The sequence below is a fragment of the Boleophthalmus pectinirostris genome, unplaced genomic scaffold (assembly GCF_026225935.1).
Source record: "Boleophthalmus pectinirostris isolate CB_2022bp ecotype Guang Dong unplaced genomic scaffold, ASM2622593v1 HiC_scaffold_5, whole genome shotgun sequence".
Taxonomy (NCBI): Eukaryota; Metazoa; Chordata; class Actinopteri; order Gobiiformes; family Gobiidae; genus Boleophthalmus; species Boleophthalmus pectinirostris.
This window is the reverse complement of record NW_026571404.1, coordinates 491,028-510,822: the sequence shown is the minus strand read 5'-3', so window position 1 is coordinate 510,822 and position 19,795 is coordinate 491,028. Positions and strand designations below refer to the sequence as shown.

At 50.8% G+C, this 19,795-nt stretch overlaps 1 protein-coding gene across 1 annotated transcript in view; it reads left to right on the top strand.

Moving 5' to 3' along the window:
• atp6v1ba (ATPase, H+ transporting, lysosomal, V1 subunit B, member a) overlaps nucleotides 1-19,795 on the top strand; it is a 62,031-nt gene that overhangs the window by 27,609 nt on the left and 14,627 nt on the right. Inside the window, exons 4-7 of the mRNA XM_020934642.2 lie at nucleotides 266-359; nucleotides 4,602-4,679; nucleotides 7,543-7,682; nucleotides 17,310-17,411. Coding sequence (XP_020790301.1) covers nucleotides 266-359; nucleotides 4,602-4,679; nucleotides 7,543-7,682; nucleotides 17,310-17,411 — 414 coding nt within the window. The remainder of the gene's footprint in view (nucleotides 1-265; nucleotides 360-4,601; nucleotides 4,680-7,542; nucleotides 7,683-17,309; nucleotides 17,412-19,795) is intronic.

Genomic DNA, 19,795 nt, shown 5'->3' with positions numbered 1-19,795 from the left:
GTGTGTGTGTGTGTGTGTGTGTGTGTGTGTGTGTGTGTGTGTGTGTGTGTTTGTGTGTGTGTTTGTGTGTGTGTGTGTGTGTGTGTGTGTGTGTGTGTGTGTGTGTGTGTGTGTGTGTGTGTGTGTGTGTTTGTGTGTGTGTGTGTGTGTTTGTGTGTGTGTGTGTGTGTGTGTGTGTGTGTTTGTGTGTGTGTGTGTGTGTGTGTGTGTGTGTGTGTGTGTGTGTGTGTGTGTGTGTGTGTGTGTGTGTGTGTGTTTGTTTCAGGTGTTCGAGGGCACGTCTGGCATCGATGCAAAGAAAACGGCGTGTGAGTTCACGGGAGACATCTTGAGGACTCCGGTGTCAGAGGACATGCTCGGTACGACTGCTCTGTCTTTAAACTGTATTCGTCCACAGGGAGATGATTTGGACACAGGAGCTTCAGTAGAAATAATAACAAAAACATTAAACTGTGTTTCTGTGAAACATCAGACCAGGAAGACGTTTAGAAACATGATGACGACTTCCTCTTCCTCTTCCTGTTGCTCGCTGCTCCACATACAGAATATTTGCTGCAAACTCAGGAGGAGTTTTTTCGTGCGGTTCAGACGAGAGCGTCAGAGCCTCCAGTTTCTGTTCAGAGTTCATGTGGTCGTGCGTTTGGAGCGTCTGGTGTTTTTGCGTCGTGTCCACTGGCGTCGGCGCGGCGAGAATCTGCCGTCGACGCTTTAGACACACGTCCAAGGCGTCAGCGTCAGAAAACTGAAAATGCTGAAGTTTTCACGTCAGATGCTCCGCGTCGACCAATCAGAGACGAGTCTCCAGAGACACAGCGACGCAATTATCAGGAAGAAAGAGAAAGACCCGAGAACCAGAACCACAAACAAATGTACACAACACAAACACCGAGAAGATCACCAGGACTGGACCGGGACTGGACCGGGACTGGACCGGGACTGGACCGGGACCGGGACTGGACCGGGACTGGACCGGGACTGGACCGGGTCTGGACCGGGACTGGACCGGGACTGGACCGGGACTGGACCGGGACTGGACCGGGTCTGGACCGGGACTGGACCGGGACTGGACTGGACTGGACCGGGACTGGACCGGGACTGGACCAGTGTCATTAGTGGAGTTTACATATATTTACGCTGCAGTCGTTGAGCTGATCTCCTCCACTGATGTTTTATGTGATAAAAACACTAAAGTCTCTCTGTCTGGTCTCACATCGTTTCAGGAAAAGTCCAGGACCAGGCACATGTTTCCAGGACAATAAACGCATGTCAAGTATTTTTCTCTTGTTCGTCCACAGTGACAAAGACGAGCGTCGAAAAAGCTTCAGATTAAAGTGTCCAGGATGTTTTTTGACGCTCTGGTCTGAACCTTTAGTCAGACAAATGTTTCCTTTTTGGTTCTTCCTGTGGATCAATCCTGCCCATCACCTTCACCTTTCACTATTTTTCAATTCCGTTGGGAAGAGAAACAGTTTGAACGGAGGTTTGAGTCACACACATCTGATTCACTTTTACATTTATGAAGTTCACAAACACATTTGTGGAGTCGTTTTCCGCTGTTTGGATCCAACAACCACAACAATGACGACGTCCCAATCCCAAAACTAAAATATGACAATATCAGAAGCAGAAACAAAAGTGAAATGGTTCAAAAGACTTGAAAAGATCGACTTTGACAATAGACACGTCCCACTGGAAAAACAAACATGGAGGTTTGATCATCACTTTATTGGAGGATCTTTCTTCGTGTGGTTTGTGCGATGACCTGAAGTCTGAGATTCTTGATCTTTGTGTTAAAATTCTAAACGTGGAGAAGGTGAAATCTGATTTACAAACTTTTACTTTTTTCACTTCAAAAACTGAATAATAATATGATGGTTTATAATAAAATAAAGGAGGAGGAGGATGTTTTTCTTAACTTGAGTGAGTGGAGTAAAGGAGCGGCTCTGGTCTTTAAACAGAAGCTGCATCAGATCAGTGCCGCTTCTTCCTTCGCTCAAAGTCGTTCTAATAAAAGTCGGTTTAATTCAGTGAGTGTCAGAGACCATCAAACTCCCCGTTTTAATGACACTTCACAAACAAGAGACGCACACACCGACGGCGACGGCCTTGGACACAACCACACAGACGGAGGAAAGACTCTAAAGACGGACGGAGAGAAGAAGAAGAGAGAGAACGGAGAGAGAGGAGAGGGAGAGAGACGCAGCCTTGGACAGAAACGAGAAAATCAAGTGAAAAAGGAGAGAAAGAGAAGGATGGAGAGAGGAGAGAGAGAAGGGAGAAGAGAGAAGAGAGAGGACAGGGCTGCGGCCTTAGGAAAAATTGAGATAATCAGGCAAAAAAAAAAGCTCTTTTTAAAACGGCGAGGAGAGAGAGAGAGAGAGATGGAGGGAAGAGGAGGGAGAGAGGAGAGAGAGGAGAGGAGAGAGAGAGAGGAGAGAGAGAGAGGAGGCCTTGGGCTTCAGTGAGATAATTAGGCAGAGAACTCTTTCAAAAGAAGTAAAAAGAGATGAAGAGGAGGAGGAGGGGCGATGAGAGAGAGACAGAGAGAGGAAGAGAGAGATGGAGGATGGGAGGGATGGAGGGAGGGAGGAGAGGAGAAGGAAGAGGGAGGAGAGAGAGAGGACGGAGGGAGGATGGAAAGGAGAGAGGAGGGAGGATGGAGAGAGAGGAGGGAGGATGGAGGGAGGGATGGAGGGAGGGAGGGAGGAGGGAGGAGGAGGAGGGAGAGAGGAGGAGAGGATGGAGGGATGGAGGATGGAGGATGGATGGAGGGAGGATGGAATGGAGGAGGGGATGGAGATTGGAGGAGGATGGGAGAGAGAGGGAGGATGGAGGGAGAGAGAGGAGGAGGATGGAGGGAGGAAGGAGAGGAAGGAGAGGAGGAGAGGAGGAGGAGGAGGAGGGAGGATGGAGGAGAGGAGGAGGAGGGAGGAGAGGAGGAGGAGGAGAGAGGAGGAGGAGGATGGAGGAGGATGGAGGAGGAGGAGGATGGAGAGGAGGGAGGAGGATGGAGGAGGAGGAGGGAGGAGAGGGAGAGAGAGGATGGAGGGAGGATGGAGGGGAGGAGGATGGAGGGAGGAGGATGGAGGGATGATGGAGGGAGGATGGAGGGAGGATGGAGGAGGAGGAGATGGAGAGAGGATGGAGGGAGGATGGAGGGGAGGATGGAGGGAGGATGGAGGGAGAGGAGAGGGGAGGGAGGAGGATGGAGGAGGAGGAGGAGGAGGAGGAGGATGGAGGAGGATGGAGGAGGATGGAGGGAGGAGGATGGAGGGAGGAGGGGGAAGGTCTTGTGTTAAAGCTGTTTGTTTGGATCAGACTAATTAAAGCTCTGGACTCTGTTCAAACTGAAGAGTCGAGACGCGTCTTTGTTTGAATCTCAACAAATCTGTTTATCCACAAAAACATCGACCGACGACACGTCCACCAGCCGGGTTCTCCCACCGCACGATACCGTACGATACTCACGATACGATACCGTACGATACTCACGATACGATACTCACGATACGATACTCACGATACGATACAGACTCTGGATACTGCGGCTGAGCCACCGTAAAGATAAAAAAAAAATCAACAATCTCCTGTTTTCACTTGAAACGGAAAAATCTACTGTTCTGTTCTAAACCAGGACTGAACCAGGACTGAACCAGGACTGAACCAGGACTGAACCAGGACTAAACCAGGACTGAACCAGGACTAAACCAGGACTGAACCAGGACTAAACCAGAACCAGGACTAAACCAGGACTGAACCAGGACTAAACCAGGACTAAACCAGGACTGAACCAGGACTAAACCAGGACTGAAACCAGGACTGAACCAGGACTAAACCAGGACTAACTAAACCAGGTCTAAACCAGGACTGAACCAGGACTAAACCAGGACTAAACCAGGTCTAAACCAGGACTAACCAGGACTAAACCAGGACTAAACCAGACTGAACCAGGACTAAACCAGGACTAAACCAGGACTAAACCAGGACTAAACCAGGACTAAACCAGGACTAAACCAGGACTAAACCAGGACTGAACCAGGACTGAACCAGGACTAACCAGGACTACCAGGACTAAACCAGGACTAAACCAGGACTAAACCAGGACTAAACCAGGACTAAACCAGGACTAAACCAGATAAACCAGGTCTAAACCAGGACTAAACCAGACTAAACCAGGACTAAACCAGGACTAAACCAGGTCTAAACCAGGACTGAACCAGGACTAAACCAGGACTGAACCAGGTCTAAACCAGGTCTAAACCAGGTCCATGTGCTCATATTGTTCTGATCCAGTTCCAGATCGTTGTAAAGGTTCTAAAGGTTCTAAAGGTTCTGTTCTGTCAGTGGGATTTTGTTTGGATCCAGACTTGAGGAAAACGAGGATCTGGTTTCGATACTGGGTTTAGAATCGATTAGTGTCTGATTCTCGATGTTGATCATTCTTCTTCCTGATCTGGAGGAGGCTGTTGTTGTGTCCTTGGGCAAAACATTCAGTCCTGTTTGAATGATCCAGTTGAACCTGAACCTGAACGTGATGAGTTTTTGGCAGAAGTTCAGTGAAGTTTCTGTGGTTTTAATGGTTTGTGTGGTTTGTGTTTCAGGTCGAGTTTTTAACGGTTCTGGAAAACCCATCGACCGAGGCCCCAGCGTCCTGGCCGAGGATTATCTGGACATCATGGGTAAGAGCGGCAGAGTGGTTAGCCTCTCCTCTTCTCACGCTGAGGAGGTTTGTGGCGTTGGTTTGCAGCTTCATGTTCTTCTGTGTAAATGTGTGAACAGTAAAATCCAGACTGTTGAGCTCAGATGAATTTACACCTCGTCAACGACACTTGAACAAGATTTAAACTTGTCCATCTGAGTAGAACCTGCAGGTGTCCACGTCTTCAAGAACGTTTTGGAGTTCGGTCCCTCTGTTTTTATCGCCTCTGAAAGTTTTTGTCGTCTTTTTGCGTCGAGTCAGTTCGTCACACTCCCCTCGCCAAAATCAAAAACCATCGACTCGCGGAGGACAGAGACCAGAGACTGAGACATGGACAAGAGACCAGGACGGATGCCGGGACAGGGACAGAGACAGAGACAGAGACAAGCACTGAGGCCGGGACCGGAGACAAGGACTGGGACTGAGGCCGGGACTGGAAAATGGAGACAGTCCTGGTCTCAGTCCCTGTCCCGGTGTCAGTCCTGGTGTCAGTCCCGGAGACGGGGACGGAGACGGGGACGGAGACGGAGACAGACTGATTGGTCGATTATTAATGTTCAGGTTTTGATTTGGGACAAAAAATGGAAATTGACAAATCGAGGCTCCTGAATCCAACCGGAAAATGTTCTGAGGAACGATGGAGCTTCTGTCTGTCCTGACGTCCTGACGTCCTGGTGTCCTGATGTCCCGTCTGTCCTCCCGGCGCCTGTCCTCCCGGCGCCTGTCCTCCCGGCGCCCTCCCGTCCCGGCGCGTCCTCCCGGCGTCCTCCCGGCGCCTGTCCTCCCGCCGCCTGTCCTCCCGCCGCCTGTCCTCCCGGCGCCTGTCCTCCCGGCGCCTGTCCTCCCGGCGCCTGTCCTCCCGGCGTCCTCCTCTCCCGCCGTCCTGTCCTCCCGCCGCCGTCCTCCCGCCGCCCCGTCCTCCCGCCGCCTGTCCTCCGGCGTCCTCGTCCTCCCGGCGCCTCCCTCCCCCGCCGGCGCCCGTCCTCCCGGCGTCCTCCCGTCCTCCGGCGCCCGTCCTCCCGCGCCCGTCCTCCCGGCGTCCGTCCTCCCGGTCCGCGTCTGTCCTCCCGGCGTCCGTCCTCCCCGGCGTCCCGTCCTCCCGGTCGTCCGGCGTCCGTCCTCCCGGCGTCGTCTCGTCCTCCCCCGGTGTCCGTCCTCCCCGGCGTCCGTCCTCCCGGTGCGTCTGTCCTCCCGGTGTCCGTCCTCCCGGTGTCCGTCCTCCCGGTCGTCGTCTCCTCCCGGCGTCCGTCGTCTCCCGGTGCGTCTGTCCTCCCGGTGTCCGTCCTCCTCCCGGCGTCCGTCCTCCCGGTGCGTCTGTCCTCCCGGTGTTCCTCCCCCGGTGTCCGTCCTCCCGGCGTCCTCCGCGTCCGTCCTCCCCGCCGTCCGTCCTCCCGGCGTCCGTCCTCCCGCGTCCGTCCTCCCGCGGCGTCCGTCCTCCCGGCGTCCGTCCTCCCGGCGTCCCGGCGCCGTCCTGTCCTCCCGGCGTCTGTCCTCCCGGCGTCCGTCCTCCCGGCGCCTGTCCTCCCGGCGTCCGTCCCGGCGTCCGTCCTCCCGGCGTCTGTCCTCCCGGCGTCCGTCCTCCCGGCTCCGTCCGGCGTCTGTCCTCTCCGTCCTCCGGCGTCCGTCCTCCCGGCGTCCGTCCTCCCGGCGTCCGTCCTCCCGGCGTCCTCCCGGTGTCCTCCCGGTGCGTCCTGTCCTCCCGGCGTCTGTCCTCCCGGCGTCCGTCCTCCGGCGTCCGTCCTCCCGTCCTCCCGGCGTCCTCCCGGTCCTCCCGGCGTCCGTCCTCCCGGCGTCCGGTCCGTCCCCGGCGTCCGTTCCTCCCGGTGCGTCCTCCCGTCCTCCCGCGTCCGTCCTCCCCGGTGCGTCCGTCCTCCCGGCGCTGTCCTCCCGGCTCCGTCTGTCCTCCCCGGCGTCCGTCCTCCCGGCGTCCGTCCTCCCGGTCCTGCCTCTGTCCTCCCGGCGTCCGTCCTCCCGGCGTCCGTCTGTCCTCCCGCGTCGTCGTCCTCCCGGCGTCCGTCCTCCCCGTCCCGCGTCCCTCCCGGTGCGTCTGTCCTCCCGGTCCGTCCTCCCGGCGTCTGTCCTCCCGGTGCCCGTCCGTCCTCCCGGCGTCCGTCCTCCCGGCGTCCGTCCTCCCGGCGTCCGTCCTCCCGGCGTCCGTCCTCCCGGCGTCCGTCCTCCCGGTGCGTCTGTCCTCCCGGCGTCCGTCCTCCCGGCGTCCGTCCTCCCGGCGTCCGTCCTCCCGGTGCGTCTGTCCTCCCGGTGCGTCTGTCCTCCCGGCGTCTGTCCTCCCGGCGTCCGTCCTCCCGCCTCCTCCCGGCGTCCGTCCTCCCGCCGCGTCCTCCCGGTGCGTGTGGCAGAGTGGTTGGCCGGTCGGTCTCAGTTGGAGCTTGTAAATTAGGGCTTTTATCCGTTAATGCTCTGGTCTCTGAGGAGGAGGTAGAAGCAGATGCCTCCATCTCTTCTACTTAAAGTCTAATCTGTTCATTATTGCCGCGTGTCGTTTCCTCGCACCCTGAGCTCTTTGTCTCCTTAGAAAAGCTCCTTCAGGACACATTGTATTTCTGACCAAAGTAATAAATAAATCTCCCTTTAGTTTATTTCCCTGCGCAGAGACGAGCCGGAACTTTTAGTTTCACGTGGAGATTTTCAGAAACGACAGAATCTGAAACATAAACCGACAAACTCACACGTCTGTAAGATGATCAGAAATCTGATCACGAGCTGAACTCTGGAGTAATCTGATTACTCAAGTATAAACTTCTTCAGACGATTAACATCATGAATCTTATCACAATGATTTGTGACAGTCTGAAATCCTCTGATCTGTGGTTTGTTGGTTTCAGGTCAGCCCATAAACCCCCAGTGCAGGATTTACCCCGAGGAGATGATCCAGACGGGCATCTCCGCCATCGACGGCATGAACAGCATCGCCCGAGGACAGAAGATCCCCATCTTCTCCGCCGCCGGACTCCCACACAACGAGGTACTGTAGGGAGTAGTGACGGGCATTGGATGAAATGTTCTTAATCGATCGTCGGAAGAATTAACGATCGATTATTGATTAATCATTAACGTTTTTCTATTAAATGATCATCATTATTATTACTATCTGCACTAATCTGCATCAATAAATTCAACTTTACGACATATAAACATAACGACTCTAGATCCACATCAGCTGTTTGACATTATAATGTGTTTAATTCAGTTTTGTTCAAATCTCACAGAAACAAAACTTAAAACCACATCACTAATTTACATAAACTAAGTGAAGATAAAACTCCAGCTCTTGTGTCGCTGATGTGGTTCAACTTGTGTTGGATTAAAAGACATGACTCAGGTGAATACAGGTCAGTGTGACCAGATTTGTGTTTGTCAAAACCAGGACAGCGTACGGGGGGAGGGGGGCGGGGCCTCGTCATCCACATTGAGCGACTCTCACCTGGAAAAACTTTTTCCCACTGGACACAGAAACATATGTGCTGCTTTATCCACTGTGCACATGGACTCACACTTGTCCCAACGCAACGGAAAGTGTGGAATTTCTTCTACAAATCCTGGTTAAATCCACATTTGTGCTTCGGTTCGTTACAGACTGACCCACTGTTTGTGTCTCGCTCCTTCTGATGCAGAGACACATGTACACACCTGTTTGGTCACGACACACACACATACATTCAGTTTGTCCATTAAAATCAACGGAATCAATGAAATTCTTAATGATCAATTATCGAATAATCGATTAATCATGACCATCCCTAGTAAGGAGTATTATACCAGAGGCTTTAACCCGTCCAGACCAACAGTCTGGAATATGTTTTATATCAAAGATACAAACTTCTATTTTTCCCCTTGAAAATCTGACAGTTGTGGATTTTCCGAGCAGATTTCCGGCGTTTTCTGATACAGGGAAAAAACAAGTGTCCAACAGGAACTTTATTTAGGTCCAAACTCCTGCGCTCCGTCTGTTTTGATTGGTCCAAACTTTACCAGAGTGAGTTGAGTCCAAACGGTCGATGTTCTGAGCGTCTGTGTCCCTTGAAGTGCACAGATTTATCACATAAACCATAAATGACACGTCTGGGCCTCTGGAATTGTGCGTCTGTTGCTGTTTTGATTTTCAGTTTTATTTGAGTCCAAATGTCCAAATCCAAACGTAATAATCCCCACGGAAACGAGGTTCAAGTGAAACAGACTCTTGTGTATGAACGTGTCACTTCCTCCTGGGTCACATGACCTTCTGTTTCAGTCACTGACTCACGCTTCAGCAGGAACTTTAAAAACTATTATAAAATACTACATTTCCTCTCGTGTTTCTCTCGTTTTCTCTCGGTTCCTCGGGACTCGTTTCCCCCAGGTTCCTCAGTTCCTCTCACCTGAGGTGTTCCTCTCAGTCCTCTGGTCCTCCGTGTTCCTCTCGTTTCTCCTCTGTGTTCCTCCTCTCAGTTTCTCCGTTTCTCTCGTGTTCCTCTCGTGTTCCTCTCGTGGAGGAGCAGCTCTCGTTTCTCTCGTGTTCTCTCCGTTTTCTCTCGTGTTCCTCTCGTGTTCCTCTCGTGGTTTCTCTCTCGTTTCTCTCGTTTCCTCGTCTCGTGTTCCTCTGTTTCTCTCTCGTGTTCTCTCGTGTCCTCCGTGTTCCTCTCGTGTTTCCTCTCTTTCTCTCGTGTTCTCTCTCTTCCTACTACTCCCCTCTCCTCTGTCTGGTTCTCGTTGTTCCTCTCGTGTTCCCTCGTGTTCCTCTCTGTTTCTCTGTGTTTCTCTTGTTCCTCTCGTTTCCTCGTTTCTCTGTGTTTCTCTGTTTTCTCTCGTGTTCTCTCTGTTCCTCTCGTGTTCCCTCTCATTCCTCTCGTGTTCCTCTCGTGTTTCTCTCGTGTTCTCTCTCTTGTTTCTCTGTTTCGTGTTCCTCTCGTGTTCCTCTCGTGTTTCTCTCGTGTTTCCTCTCTCTGTTTCTCTCGTGTTTCTCTCGTGTTTCCTCTCGTGTTCTCTCGTGTTCTCTCGTGTTCCTCTCGTGTTCCTCTCGTTTCTCTCGTGTTCCTCTCGTGTTCCTCTCTCGTTTCTCTCGTGTTCCTCTCGTGTTCCTCTCGTGTTTCTCTCGTGTTTCTCTCGTGTTTCCTCTCGTGTTTCTCTCGTGTTTCTCTCGTGTTCCTCTCGTGTTCCTCTCGTGTTCCTCTCTCGTTTCTCTCGTTCCTCTCGTGTTCCTCTCTCGTTTCTCTCTCGTTTCTCTCGTGTTCCTCTCGTGTTTCTCGTGTTCCTCTCGTGTTTCTCTCGTGTTCCTCTCGTGTTCGTGTGTTCTCTCGTGTTCGTGTTCTCTCTCGTGTTCCTCTCGTGTTCCTCTCGTGTTCCTCTCGTGTTCTCTCGTGTGTTCTCTCGTGTTTCCTCTCGTGTTCCTCTCGTGTTCCTCTCGTGTTCTCTCTCGTGTTTCCTGTCGTGTTTCCTCTCGTGTTCTCTCGTTTCTCTCGTGTTCGTGTTTCTCTCGTGTTCCTCTCTTGTTTCTCTCTCGTTTCTCTCGTGTTCCTCTCGTGTTTCTCTCTCGTGTTCCTCTCGTGTTCCTCTCGTGTTCCTCTCGTGTTTCTCTCGTGTTTCTCTCGTCTCGTGTTTCTCCGTTTCTCGTGTTCCTCTCGTGTTCCTTCTCGTGTTCCTCTCGTGTTCCTCTCGTTCCTCTCGTGTTCCTCTCGTTTCTCTCGTGTTCCTCTCGTGTTCCTCTTTTCTCTCGTGTTCCTCTCGTGTTCCTCTCGTGTTCCTCTCTCGTTTCTCTCGTGTTCCTCTCGTGTTCTCTCTCGTGTTCCTCTCGTGTTCCTCTCTCGTGTTTCCTCTCGTGTTCCTCTCGTGTTCCTCTCGTCGTTTCTCTCGTGTTCCTCTCGTGTTCCTCTCGTGTTCCTCTCGTGTTCCTCTCGTGTTTCTCTCGTGTTCTCTCGTGTTCTCTCGTGTTCCTCTCGTGTTCCTCTCGTGTTTCTCTCGTGTTTCTCTCGTGTTTCTCTCGTTTCTCTCGTGTTCTCTCGTGTTCCTCTCGTGTTCCTCTCGTTCCTCTCGTGTTCCTCTCGTGTTCCTCTCGTGTTCCTCTCGTGTTTCTCTGTGTTTTCTCTCGTGTTTCCTCTCGTGTTCCTCTCTCGTTTCTCTCGTGTTCTCTCTCGTGTTCCTCTCGTGTTCCTCCTCGTGTTCCTCTCGTGTTCTCTCGTGTTCTCTCGTGTTCCTGTGTTCTCTCTCGTGTTTCCTCTCGTGTTCTCTCTCGTGTTCTCTCGTGTTCCTCTCGTTTCTCTCGTGTTCCTCTCGTGTTCCTCTCGTGTTTCTCTCGTGTTCTCTCTCGTGTTCCTCTCGTGTTCCTCTCGTTCGTTTCTCTCGTTTCTCTCGTGTTCCTCTCGTGTTCCTCTCGTGTTTCTCCTCGTGTTCTCTCTCGTGTTCCTCTCGTTTTCCTCTCGTTCCTCTCGTGTTCCTCTCGTGTTCCTCTCTCTGTGTTCTCTCGTGTTCTCTCGTGTTCTCTCGTTTCTCGTCTCTCGTGTTTCTCTCGTGTTTCCTCTCGTGTTTCTCTCGTGTTCCTCTCGTGTTTCTCTCTCGTGTGTCCTCTCGTGTTCCTCTCGTGTTTCCTCTCGTTTCTCTCTCTCGTGTTTCTCTCGTTTCTCTCGTGTTCTCGTGTTTCTCTCTCTCGTGTTCCTCTCGTGTTCTCTCGTGTTCGTTTCCTCTCGTGTTTCCTCTCGTGTTCTCTCTCGTGTTCCTCGTGTTCCTCTCGTGTTTCTCTCTCGTGTGTTTCTCCTCTTCGTGTGTGTTCCTCTCGTGTTCCTCTCGTGTTCTCTCTCTCGTGTTTCTCTCGTGTCTCTCGTGTTTCTCTCGTGTTTCTCTCTCGTGTTCCTCGTGTTCGTGTTTCCTCTCGTGTTTCTCTCTTCTCTCGTTGTTTCTCTCGTGTTCTCTCTCTTGTGTTCCTCTCGTGTTCCTCTCGTCGTTGTTCTCTCGTGTTCTCTCTCGTGTTTCCTCTCTCTCGTGTTCCTCTCGTGTTTCTCTCCTTGTGTTTCTCTCGTGTTTCCTCTCGTGTTCCTCTCGTGTTTCTCTCGTGTTCCTCTCGTGTTTCTCTCGTGTTTCCTCTCGTGTTCCTCTCGTGTTCCTCTCGTTTCCTCTCGTGTTTCCTCTCGTGTTTCCTCTCGTGTTTCTCTCGTGTTCTCTCGTGTGTGTTCTCTCGTGTTCCTCGTCGTTCTCTCGTGTTCTCTCGTGTTCCTCTCGTGTTTCCTCTCGTTTCCTCTCGTGTTCCTCTCGTGTTTCTCTCGTGTTCCTCTCTGTTCCTCTCGTTTCTCTCGTGTTCCTCTCGTGTTCCTCTCGTGTTTCTCTCGTGTTCCTCTCGTGTTCCTCTCTCGTGTTTCTCTCGTTCCTCTCGTGTTCCTCTCTCGTGTTCCTCTCGTTTCTCTCGTTTCTCTGTTCGTGTTCCTCTCGTGTTCCTCTCGTTTCTCTCGTGTTTCTCTCGTGTTTCTCTCGTGTTCCTCTCGTGTTCCTCTCGTGTTCCTCTCGTGTTTCCTCTCGTTTCTCTCGTGTTCCTCTCGTGTTCCTCTCGTGTTTCTCTCTGTTCTCGTGTTCTCTCGTGTTCTCTCTCTCTCTCTCGTTTCTCTCGTGTTCCTCTCGTGTTCCTCTCGTGTTTCTCTTGTTTCTTCGTGTTCCTCTCGTTTCTCTCGTTCCTCTCGTGTTCCTCTCTCGTTTCTCTCTCGTTTCTCTCGTGTTCCTCTCGTGTTCCTCTCGTTTCTCTCGTTCCTCTCGTGTTCCTCTCTCGTTTCCTCTCGTTTCTCGTTCCTCTCGTGTTTCTCTCTGTTTCCTCTCGTGTTCCTCTCGTTTCTCTCGTGTTCCTCTCTGTTTCTCTCTCTCGTTTCCTCTCGTGTTCCTCTCGTGTTCTCTCGTGTTCCGTGTTTCCTCTCGTGTTTCTCTCGTGTTTCTCTCGTGTTTCCTCTCGTGTTCCTCTCGTGTTTCTCTCGTGTTTCCTCTCGTGTTCCTCTCGTGTTCCTCTCGTTCCTCTCGTGTTCCTCTCGTGTTCTCTCGTGTTCCTCTCGTGTTCCTCTCGTGTTCCTCTCGTGTTTCTCTCGTGTTTCCTCTCGTGTTCTCTCGTGTTTCTCTCGTGTTTCTCTCGTGTTCCTCTCGTGTTCCTCTCGTCGTTCCTCTCGTTTCTCTCGTGTTCCTCTCGTGTTCCTCTCGTCGTGTTTCGTCTCGTGTTCCTCTCGTGTTCCTCTCTCTCGTGTTCTCTCTCGTCTCGTGTTTCTCTCTCTCGTTCTCTCTCGTGTTCCTCTCGTGTTCCTCTCTCGTTTCTCTCGTTCCTCTCGTGTTCCTCTCTCGTTCCTCTCTCGTGTCTCTCGTGTTTCTCTCGTGTTTCCTCTCGTGTTTTCTCTCGTGTTCTCTCTTGTTTCTTCTCGTGTTTCTCTCGTGTTTCTCTCGTTTCTCTCGTGTTTCTCTCGTGTTTCTCTCGTGTTCCTCTCGTGTTCCTCTCGTTTCTCTCGTGTTCCTCTCGTTCCCTCTCTCGTGTTTCTCTCGTGTTCTCTCGTTTCCTCTCGTGTTCCTCTCTCTTCTCTCGTTTTCTCTCGTTTCCTCTCGTGTTCCTCTCGTGTTTCCTCTCGTCTCTCGTGTTCCTCTCGTTTTCTCTGTTTCTCGTGTTTTCTCTCTCGTGTTCCTTCGTGTTCCTCTCGTTTCCTCTCGTGTTCTCTCGTGTTCTCTCGTGTTCTTCTCGTTTCTCTCGTCGTTTCTCTCTCGTGTTCCTCTCGTGTTCCTCTCTGTTTCTCTCGTGTTTCTCTCGTGTTCCTCTCGTTCCTCTCGTTTCCTCTCGTGTTTCTCTCGTGTTCTCTCTCGTCTCTTTTCTCTCGTGTTCTCTCGTGTTCTCTCGTGTTTTCTCTCTCGTGTTTCTCTCTCGTTTCTCTCGTGTTCTCTCTCGTTTCCTCTCGTTTCTCTCTCTCTTCTCGTGTTCCTCTCGTGTTTCTCTCGTCGTGTTCTCTCGTGTTTCTCTCTCTGTTTCTCTCGTGTTCTCTCGTGTTCTCTCTCGTGTTTCTCTCGTGTTCCTCTCGTGTTCTCTCGTCGTGTTCCTCTCGTTTCTCTCGTGTTTCTCTCTCTTCCTCTCGTGTTCCTCTCGTGTTCTCTCTCGTTTCTTCGTTCCTCTCTCTCGTGTTCTCTCTCTCTCGTCTCGTGTTTCTCTCTCGTTTCTCTCGTTTCTCTCGTGTTTCTCTCGTGTTCCTCTCGTGTTCCTCTCGTTTCTCTCGTGTTCCTCTCTCTCGTGTTTCTCTCGTTTCTCTCTCGTGTTCCTCTCGTCTCGTGTTCCTCTCGTGTTCCTCTCGTGTTCCTCTCGTGTTTCTCTCGTTTCTCTCTCGTGTTTCTCTCGTGTTCCTCTCGTGTTTTCCTCTCGTGTTCTCTCGTGTTTCCTCTCGTGTTTCTCTCGTGTTTCTCTCGTGTTCTCTCTCGTGTTCCTCTCGTGTTCCTCTCGTGTTCCTCTCGTGTTTCTCTCGTTTCCTCTCGTGTTCCTCTCGTGTTTCTCTCGTTTCGTTTCTCTCTCGTTTCTCTCGTGTTCCTCTCGTGTTTCTCTCGTGTTTCTCTCGTTTTCTCTCGTGTTCCTCTCGTGTTCCTCTCGTGTTCTCTCGTGTTCCTCTCGTGTTCCTCTCGTGTTCCTCTCGTGTTCCTCTCGTGTTTCTCTCTTGTTTCTCTCGTGTTCTCTCTCGTTCCTCTCGTGTTCCTCTCTCTCTCGTTTCTCTCGTTCCTCTCGTGTTCCTCTCGTGTTTCTCTCGTGTTCTCTCTCGTGTTTCTCTCGTGTTTCTCTCTCGTGTTCTCTCTCTTGTTTCTCTCGTGTTTCCTCTCGTGTTTCTCTCTCGTGTTTCTCTCGTTTCTCTCGTGTTTCTCTCTCGTTTCTCTCGTGTTCCTCTTGTTCCTCTCGTGTTTCTCTGTTCCTCTCGTGTTCCTCTCGTTTCTCTCGTGTTTCTCTCTGTTTCTTCTCGTGTTTCTCTCGTGTTTCTCTCGTTTCTCTCTCGTGTTTTCTCTCTCTGTTCCTCTCGTGTTTCTCTCTCGTTTCTCTCTCGTGTTTCTCTCTCGTTTTCTCTCGTTCCTCTCGTGTTTCTCTCTCGTTTCTCTCGTCCTCTCGTTTCCTCTCGTGTTTCTCTCTCGTTTCTCTCGTGTTTCTCTCTCGTTCCTCTCGTGTTTCTCTCTCGTTTCGTTTCTCTCGTGTTTCTCTCTCGTGTTTCTCTCTCGTGTTTCTCTCTCGTTCCTCTCGTGTTTCTCTCTCGTTTCTCTCTCTCTCGTTTCTCTCGTGTTCTCTCTCGTGTTTCTCTCTCGTTTCTCTCTCGTTTTCTCTCGTGTTTCTCTCTCGTTTCTCTCTCGTTTCTCTCGTGTTTCTCTCTCGTTTCTCTCGTTTCTCTCGTGTTTCTCTCTCGTGTTCCTCTCGTTTCTCTCGTGTTTCTCTCTTGTTTCTCTCTCGTTTCTCTCGTTTCTCTCGTTTCTCTCGTTTCTCTCGTTTCTCTCGTTTCTCTCTCGTTTCTCTCTCGTGTTTCTCTCTTGTTTCTCTCCTGTTTCTCTCGTTTCTCTCTTGTTTCTCTCTCGTTCCTCTCGGTCTTTTGTTCGTTTCGTCGTGTGCTTAACCCGTGTTTCAGAGCTTTTCACAAACCGTTTTCTCGTCGTCTCTTCAGAATCGTTCGACGCCGCGGCCCTGAACCCGAGGCACACCTGCTTTGTCACTTCCTGTACACTCGCCAAAATAAAAGACCCGTTTGGCGTCTGTGACCTTCAAAATAAAAGCCAGTGACCTTCGCGTGAGTCGAGAGAAAATCCATAAAACTCAAGAGGCTCGAACAAAACACGAGAGAAAACACAGACGAGCGACAATATGGACGGAAATAAAGGACTAAAACAGGACTAAAACAGGACTGAAACAGGACTGAAACAGGACTAAACCAGGACTAAATCAGGGTCTAAACCAGGACTAAAACAAGACTGAAAAAAGACTGAAACAGGGTCTAAACCAGGACTAAACCAGGTCTAAACCAGGTCTAAACCAGGTCTAAACCAGGTCTAAACCAGGACTAAACCAGGACTAAACCAGGACTAAACCAGGACTAAAACAAGACTAAAAACAGGACTGAAACAGGACTAAACCAGGACTAAAACAAGGGACTAAAACTAAAACAAGACTGAAAAAAGACTGAAACAGGGTCTAAACTAGGACTAAACCAGGACTAAACAGGGAACTTCTAAACCAGGTCTAAACCAGGACTAAACCAGGACTAAATCAGGACTGAAACAGGTCTAAACCAGGACTAAACCAGGACTAACAGGTCTAAACCAGGACTAAATCAGGAAAAACTGAAACAGGGTCTAAACCAGGGTCTAAACCAGGACTAAACCAGGACTAAACCAGGACTTAAACAAGACTGAAACCAGGTCTAAAACAGGACTAAAACAGGGTGTAAACCAGGACTAGACCGAGATTAAAAACAGGATCTGAACCAGGGTCTAAACCGGGACTGAAGTGGGACCAAAAATCCCTGACAAACAGGAGTGTTCTCGTTCTGTTTTTGACTTCGCCACAAGAATTTATTTAAAGTCGTTTGATGTTCATCGATGGATTTTGTGGACGAATCTGAAGTCGTCTGTTTCTCGTGTCTCTGCTCTTCTTCATCTCGTGTCTCTTCTTCATCACGTGTCTCTTCTTCATCACGTGTCTCTTCTTCATCTCGTGTCTCTTCTTCATCTCGTGTCTCTTCTTCATCTCGTGTCTCTTCTTCATCTCGTGTCTCTTCTTCATCTCGTGTCTCTTCTTCATCTCGTGTCTCTTCTTCATCTCGTGTCTCTTCTTCATCTCGTGTCTCTTCTTCATCTCGTGTCTCTTCTTCATCTCGTGTCTCTTCTTCATCACGTGTCTCTTCTTCATCACGTGTCTCTTCTTCATCTCGTGTCTCTTCTTCATCTCGTGTCTCTTCTTCATCTCGTGTCTCTTCTTCATCTCGTGTCTCTTCTTCATCACGTGTCTCTTCTTCATCTCGTGTCTCTTCTTCATCTCGTGTCTCTTCTTCATCTCGTGTCTCTTCTTCATCTCGTGTCTCTTCTTCATCACGTGTCTCTTCTTCATCTCGTGTCTTTCTTCATCACGTGTCTCTCTTCATCTCGTGTCTCTCTTCATCTCGTGTCTCTTCTTCATCTCGTGTCTCTTCTTCATCTCGTGTCTCTTCTTCTCGTGTCTCTTCATTCATCACGTGTCTCTTCTTCATCTCGTGTCTCTTCTTCATCTCGTGTCTCTTCTTCATCTCGTGTCTCTTCTTCATCACGTGTCTCTTCTTCATCACGTGTCTCTTCTTCATCTCGTGTCTCTTCTTCATCTCGTGTCTCTTCTTCATCTCGTGTCTCTTCTTCATCTCGTGTCTCTTCTTCATCTCGTGTCTCTTCTTCATCACGTGTCTCTTCTTCTCTTCGTGTCTCTTCTTCATCTCGTGTCTCTTCTTCATCTCGTGTCTCTTCTTCATCTCGTGTCTCTTCTTCATCTCGTGTCTCTTCTTCATCTCGTGTCTCTTCTTCATCTCGTGTCTCTGCTCTTCAGTCGACTTCGTCTCGTCCGAGTTTTCTAGATTTCTTTTGATTTCGTTCTTCGTTGTATTTTTGACGTTGTGTTTTGTGGCGTTTCCAGATCGCGGCGCAGATTTGTCGTCAGGCCGGTCTGGTGCAGAAGTCCAAAGACGTGATGGACTACAGCGCCGACAACTTCGCCATCGTCTTCGCCGCCATGGGGGTGAGAAATCAACCAATCACAAACACTCACAGAGAAATCTGCCAATCACAGTCATTTTGACAAACCCTCCACCTGAAAAGTGACTCATTGCAGCTTTAATCTCAGTTCGTGCAGAGTTGGTTTAAATGTTTTTTAGGTGATCTGCTGTTTCAGATCTTTCACGTTTCACTGTCGTTGAATTTTGTATAATTATTTAGAAAGAAACGTCAAAGGTCAGAGAGAAAGACGCAGAAAAAAACACATTTTGACTGAAAGTACGATTCAGGTTCAGCGAGTTCAGAGTCGTCAAAAACAGAGTCTAAGACCCCTAAGAGTCTAAAAAAGTTTTTAAACAGAGTCTAAAAAAAGAGTCTAAAAGCAGAGTCTGAAACCCAGTGTGTCTAAAAGGCCCGAGAGTCGGAGCGTCTGTTCCTCCTCTGGTCTGTTTTCTGCTCTGGCGTCTGGATTTGAAGTTTTCCATTTTAAACAGGAAGAAGTTTTTATTTAAAGGAGGATTTAAAGAGGATCAAGTCCAGCTCCAAACAAAAGAGAATTTAAACCAGAACAGACCCAGAACAGACCCAGAACAGACCCCAGAACAGACCCAGAACAGACCCAGAACAGACCCAGAACAGACCCCAGAACAGACCCCAGAACAGACCCCAGAACAGACCAGAACAGACCCCCAGAACAGACCCCAGAACAGACCCCAGAACAGACCCAGAACAGACAGACCCCAGAACAGACCCCAGAACAGACCCAGAACAGACCCCAGAACCAGACCCCAGAACAGACCCAGAACAGACCCCAGACCCCACAGACCCAGAACAGACCCAGAACAGACCGACCCAGACAGAACAGACCCAGAACAGACCCAGAACAGACCCCAGAACAGACCCAGAACAGACCAGAACAGAACAGACCCCAGAACAACAGACCCCAGAACCAGACCCCAGAAACAGACCCAGAACAGACCCCAGAACAGACCCAGAACAGACCCAGAACAGACCCAGAACAGACCCCAGAACAGACCCAGAACAGACCCAGAACCAGAACAGAACAGACCCAGAACAGACCCCAGAACAGACCCCAGAACAGACCCCAGAACCCCAGAACAGACCCAGAACAGACCCCAGAACAGACCCAGAACAGACCCAGAACAGACCCAGAACAGAACAGACCCCAGAACAGACCCAGAACAGACCCCAGAACAGACCCAGAACAGACCCAGAACAGACAGACAGACCCCCAGAACCCCAGAACAGACCCAGAACAGACCCCAGAACAGACAGACCAGAACAGACCCAACAGAACAGACCCCAGACAGAACAGACCCAGAACAGACCCAGAACAGACCCAGAACAGACCCCAGAACAGACCCAGAACAGACCCCAGAACAGACCCAGAACAGACCCAGAACAGACCCCAGAAACAGACCCCAGAACAGACCCAGAACAGAACAGACCCAGAACAGACCCAGAACAGACCCAGAACAGACCCAGAACAGACCCCAGAACAGACCCCAGAAACCCCAGAACAGACCCAGAACAGACCCAGAAAGACAGAACAGAACCCAGAACAGACCCCAGAACAGACCCAGAACAGACCCAGAACAGACCCAACAGAACAGACCCCAGAACCCCGAACAGACCCCAGAACAGACCCAGAACAGACCCAACAGAAACAGACCCCGAACAGACCCCGAACAGACCCAGAACAGACCCAACAGACAGACCCAACAGAACAGACCCCGAAACAGAACAGACAGAACAGACCCAGAAACAGACCCCAGAACAGACCCCAACAGAACAGACCCCGAACAGACCCCGAACAGACCCCAGACCCCACAGACCCCAGAACAGACCCCAGAAAGACAGAACCCAACAGAACAGACCCAGAACAGACCCCAGAACAGACCCAACAGAGACAGACAGAACCCCAGACAGACCAACAACAGAACAACCCAAAGACCCAGAAGACCCCAGAACAGACCCCAGAACAGACAGACCCAACAGAACCGAACAGACCCAACAGACCCCAGACCCCAGAACAGACCCCAGAACAGACCCCAGAACAGACCCCAGAACAGACCCAGAACAGACCCACAGACCCCAGAACAGACCCCAGAACAGACCCCAGAACAGACCCAGAACAGACCCCAGAACAGACCCAGAACAGTGTGAAACATCAATGTGATGAGTTGAGCTGTAGTGAGTCACTTTCTGGAGTCGTTTGTTTGATTTCGCGGAAACACAAAGTTCAAATCCCACTTCAGGAAAAAAACACAAAGTCAGACGACTTAGAGGCTTTACACCAGATGCCCTTCCTGCTGCAGCTGCCCCCCTCACTCGTGTGTGTCCTGCCCCCTCACTCGTGTGTGTCCTGTCCCTCACTCGTGTGTGTCC